The sequence below is a fragment of the Trypanosoma cruzi genome, genomic scaffold, assembly GCF_000209065.1.
Source record: "Trypanosoma cruzi strain CL Brener 1047053516791 genomic scaffold, whole genome shotgun sequence".
Lineage (NCBI taxonomy): Eukaryota > Euglenozoa > Kinetoplastea > Trypanosomatida > Trypanosomatidae > Trypanosoma > Trypanosoma cruzi.
In genome coordinates, this window is record NW_001849435.1 from 122068 (window position 1) to 127138 (window position 5071).

The window sequence follows — 5071 nt, forward strand, 5'->3', positions numbered from 1 at the left end:
AAGGACTGATAATTGCACCGCCGGCACGCTTTTTATTGAGTACCCCGAAGGGAGAGCAGTGAAAGAAGATCCGTCCGCATGCGTCTTTCCATCTCCGCTTCAGGGCTGCCCATCGTAATGAGGTTGCCGTGCGGTGGCGTTACCCCTATGAGCTGTTGGGGTAGAAAGGGAGAGCGCTGTGCGATGCTCCTGCACGTGGGACGGGGGCTGTGCAAATGGTGGCTGTTGCGTGGCCGGTCACACAAATACTGCGACACCACGAGGAGAGCAGACCGAACACTCCGCGTGCAGGGAGCGTTGTGGCCGATGAGGAATGCGTGCGACGGTGATGGACGTTTCCTCGACGACGGATTGACGGTTTTTCCCTTTGATGGAGTCGGTGCGCACGCGGTGTGTGTGGCTGCCACTGTGGTCTCCTGTTACTCCGCTGTTTGTTCCGCATCCTGACGCAACACTGGCAATAAACTGTTTTCTTTTTCTCCCTCTTTTTTCTTTGCCTCTCTTCCCACAGCCAGGCTGCACTGCTACTGCTGCTGCTACTCACACGAAACAAAGAAATGCAATTTACTCAAGCCATGCGCCATCCACGCCACGCCGCGTCGGTTGTCCCACTGGTGGTGGTGTTGCTGATGTACTGCGCCAGTGGATGTATTGCCGCCGCTCCCGCCACACAGTACCGCTGTGGGTTTGACGCAATGATGGAGAGGAGCGGCCCGCTGTCGACTGCGGTGGTGCGTGAGGTGCCACGCAAGGGACAGGGCGCGATGCAGGCGTACACCGTCGCCACACAGGATGACGACAGTGACTGGGAACCGATCCGCATCGCGGTGTCCACGGAGGATTTGGAGGTAGGCACGGGTAGAAGGAAGAGGAAGTACTGCGAAAAAGGAGAGGATGAGTGCGAAACCGTCTTGGGGGAAAAGGTATCATGCACACCAGAGCATGTCTTGACGGAGGCAAAGAAACAATTGTACACTGGAAAGATTCTACCTGGTGCCGTCAAACTGCACGCTGAGCGGCTACTTGTGAAACCCACTTCTGAAAATCTAAATGTGCCGACTATGGGAAGTCCGTGCAACCAATTTACGATTCCTACTGAACACAGGAAAAACGGTGTGCTGAACGTCGACTTTATCATCTACGCCGCTGCTAGGCCATCAGGTACCAAAAGCAGGGCTGTTTGGGCGGCCACGTGTAGCACATGGAGTGATTTTCGTCCTTCCATTGGCGCCATGAACTTTGATCCAAAGTACATGACTGACACGGCGTGGAGCGTTCGCGTTGCCGCACACGAACTTGCGCATGCTCTTGGGTTCAGTAAAGAGAGAATGGAAGAAAATAGTATCAAAATTTCTGAGCACAGTGTGCGTGGGATGAAGCGTTGGATGGTGGTGGGGAATCACGTTAAGGCGAAGACGCGAGCCCACTTTGGTTGTGACTCTCTCGAGGGCATGGAGCTGGAGGACGAAGATGGTGCATCGTCAAGAAAGATCCCTCACTGGAAGGGACGCCACGCGCGGGACGAGCTGATGGCTCCCACAGTTGGTGCCGGCTACTACACGGCTCTGACGATGGCGGTGTTCGCGGATATGGGGTACTACCGCGTGAATTGGAGCATGGCGGAGCCGATGAGCTGGGGCCACCGCACTGGCTGCGACTTCCTGGAGAAGAAGTGCGGTGAAATAACAGATTTCCCCACCAAGTATCCTCACATGTTCTGCGATGCTACTGACAATGAGACACTTCGCTGCACCTCTGACCGCCGTCACGTCGGGACGTGCACTGCAACCATCGTTGAGGACAAGGGGAGTCTGGTGGATAAGGATGTTTGCCCTGTTGTTTCTTCGTACTTTCACGAAATATCGTCCGGGACAACTTACAATGCGTGCTCGGACGAAAATGTGGATTATCTCCCTGGGTCGCTGACTGGCGGTGGCTCGTGGTGCCTGGACGCGGAATTACTGGAGAAGAAGGACGATAATGGCCATAAAAGCGTCAAAGGAGTGTGCGCGCAGGTGCTGTGTGAGGAGGGAACAGTGAAGGTGAAGTACAGTGACGGCAAGGATTTTCAGCATTGCCCTGAGGGCTCTGTAATCACAGTGACGTTGAATGGTTTTGAGCAAGATGGGAAGATCAAGTGCCCGAAGTACGGCGAGGTGTGCACCATTGCCGGCAACGGCAGCAGCCTTGTCGTTCCGAGAGCGTTGGAGGATGATAAGCGAGAGGAGCAAGGAGAGGAAGGAGAAGCGGCTGTGGCTGCTCCGGCGTTGTCTGCTGGAGCGGAAGCTCTCACAAAGGCGTCCCCCGCCGATTTGCCTGCTGAGGAGTACTCTTCTGCAGAGGGACCCATTGAAGAAGCGTCCACTGCAGAGGCGTCTCCTCCAGGTAAAAACTCTGAAGCTCCAGTATTGCAAGCGGCATCGAAGCAGCCTCAACAAGAAAGTGAAGCAGAAGAAATGACAGCGGTGGATGCATCTGCCACTACACAGCAAGTGCCAGCGAATTCATCGCAGGGAAGCATGGGGTGGGCGACGGCTTCGAACATCCCTGCCTATGGAGAAACAACGGGTGATGGCGGCACTGTGCGTGAGAGCAGGGCGGTGCCGCTGCTCCTTCTGCTGTTGGGACTGTGGGGGCTTGCCGCTCTGTGAGGGGTGACTGGCTGCCGCGTGGGACACTTGCGACCTCCCAGCACCGAATTGTGTCCAAGAACTAATTTTTGCCCTTCAAATAATTTTTAATTTTTTGCTTATTTTAAATTTAATTTCCTGTTTGCTACTTTCTTTTTGTTTTTTGTGCGTAATTTTTAAGCCTTTTTTTGCTTTCTTTTTCTTTTTTTAATGTTTTTATGTTTTTCTTTTAAAGATATTCCTGTTTGCTGTTGTTTTTTTATCTCGCTCCCCCATTCCTTCTTTTTTTGCTTTAAAATATTTTTATTGTTTTTTTTTTTTTTTGGTTGTGCGTTTTTCCTTTTTGTTTTTTATTTCTTCATTTCTTTTTTTTTTTGCTTTTGGGGCAGTCACTGTGGACGTTTTTTTCTTTTCTACTCTTCCCTCTTTAATTGTTTGTTGCTGCACTCCTCCTGTGAGGGGTGCCGTGTGTTTCCGCCCAACTGCTCCGCTCGCACACCACCGACACGCTCATGACGACGGCCCTGTGCGCCCCGCCTGCTGCACGCATGAGGAGGGGCCGCGGCGAACGGCGCGCTGAGGGAGCCGTGACGTGTGGGCGTGCGACGAGGGCCTGTGGGGCGGAGCACACATTTCTTCCCTCTTGTTTTGTTTTCCTTGCGGCCAGGGCGGGCAGACACCCGCAGCGCCACACACACAGCCACACCCTGCCGCCGTGTTTTTTTTTATTTTTGCTTTCGTGTTCATTTCACGCGCCGGCAGTCCCTTCGGTGTCGGCCTCGTGAGCATTTCTTTTTTCTCCTCCTCCTGATGATTTTTTTTTCTTTTGCTGCGCTCACTCTCCCGATGGGGTGACGCGACTGCCGTCGTGTCTGCGTGCTTCTCTCAGTCCACACACACGAGTGACTGTGCTCTGCGGGCCGCACTCACGCGCCGATGGGAGGGCTGAGGGGAGCAGCAACACGCAGATGACCCCATGAAATATAAACGATGTGCGGACACATGGAGGTCGGACGGTTGAAAGGCATTTAAATATCTTTTAATTTTGTTTTCGGACAAAATGTATGCAGACGGTTTGGTGTGGCCACACGGCAGCCGGCTGTCTTTTTAAATTTGTGTGGAACAGTAATGGACGATTTCTTTGTTTTTATTTATAATTATTTTGTGTGATGGGGTTTGTATGAGACGGAGGGGAACGTTCTTTTTTGTTTTAAATAAGTCTTGTGTGAATTGCCGCTGCCTGGGCTGCAGTACAGTCATGAGTTTGGGCGGTCTTCTTCTCGTTGTTTCCGCCATGCACCCTCGCTGTAGATTTTTGTGCGTCTCTCCACATACTCTGCTTCCTCTTTTTTCTACTTCTTTGCTTTGTGTTTCTGCAGGCACACACAACCACACACACACAAGATGCACATTGCAGTGGATTTGGATGCTCCTTTTGTGGTGCATGCTGGCAGTTGCGTGTGGCGGCTGTTGTCTTCCTCCGTGGGCATGAGGAGAAGGGAGGAGAGGGAGCGCGCAGCCCGAGTCTATTTTCCTGCGGGTGTGATGCACCGCGTGTGACTGCGTTGAGTTGGGCTCCGTGTCCCATTGAGGACGGGATGGCTGTAGGTTTTTGTGCCGCGTCATGGATGGATGAAGGTTTGCTTCCGCTTCTGCCTGGTGTGGTGGTGCTCGCTCCGTGTGCGTGACGGCTGCTGGGAGTGCTGGAGATGTATCTGGTGATGCGGATGCGGTGGTTGTGCCGGTGGATGTGTCGTGTGCTCCGAGTGACGGCAGCCTGAGCTATCGCGTGTGTGTGTGTGGGCGTGGACGAAGTGTTCCGCTGCCGGTGCTGAGGCTCAGCATGAGAATTACACTTTCAGTGGCTTTGGTGTGCGCATGCATAGCACGAATGGTGAGCTGGGTGCTGTGTGCTATGTGGCCAATGCGGTGCACACATGTAGCAACTGTGCTGCCAGCTGTGCAACGGAAGAGGAAGGGGCCACCGTTGCCTTCACGACGAATGTGACGACGCATAAATACGCCGGCCCTTATGAATTGTGGTGGCGTCAATTTTCCCCCCGATGGAACCATTCATCCGCCTGCACGGAGCAGCGATGCTGACCGGACGGGCATCTGTCAGTTGCTGCCACCCCGTGAAGGGAAGGATGACACAAAATCTGGTGGGACAACTGCGCCGCAAGTGAATGCTGAGCCGTCACGTCAACACGAGGATTGGCAACGGTCTGCGGCGGCTGACGGACCCAACACTGTCGATCGGAGTCCCGCATCCAACACGGCGACCAACACGTCCGAGACGAGGCCTGAGTTTGTCTTTGTTCGGAACATAAAGGTGGTTCCGACACCACCCAAGAGGAAGCCTCGCATTGCCATGAGTCGGAACATAGAAATGGATCCGAATGCATTCGTGACGAAGACTGCGCTCGCCACCGCGTTGAGGC

General features: G+C 53.7%; 1 protein-coding gene across 1 annotated transcript, besides 3 other annotated features; it reads left to right on the plus strand.

Moving 5' to 3' along the window:
- Positions 1–5071: a sequence feature (areas not merged during assembly with more than two copies in the genome that could not be assigned to a particular haplotype).
- On the plus strand, positions 558–2651 carry Tc00.1047053447135.10 (surface protease GP63, putative; the record flags this gene model as incomplete). Its single annotated transcript, XM_798905.1, has 1 exon — positions 558–2651. The coding sequence occupies one exon, from the start codon at positions 558–560 to the stop codon at positions 2649–2651; it is 2094 nt and encodes a 697-aa protein (XP_803998.1).
- Positions 2742–2861: a sequence feature (T-rich).
- Positions 2931–3006: a sequence feature (T-rich).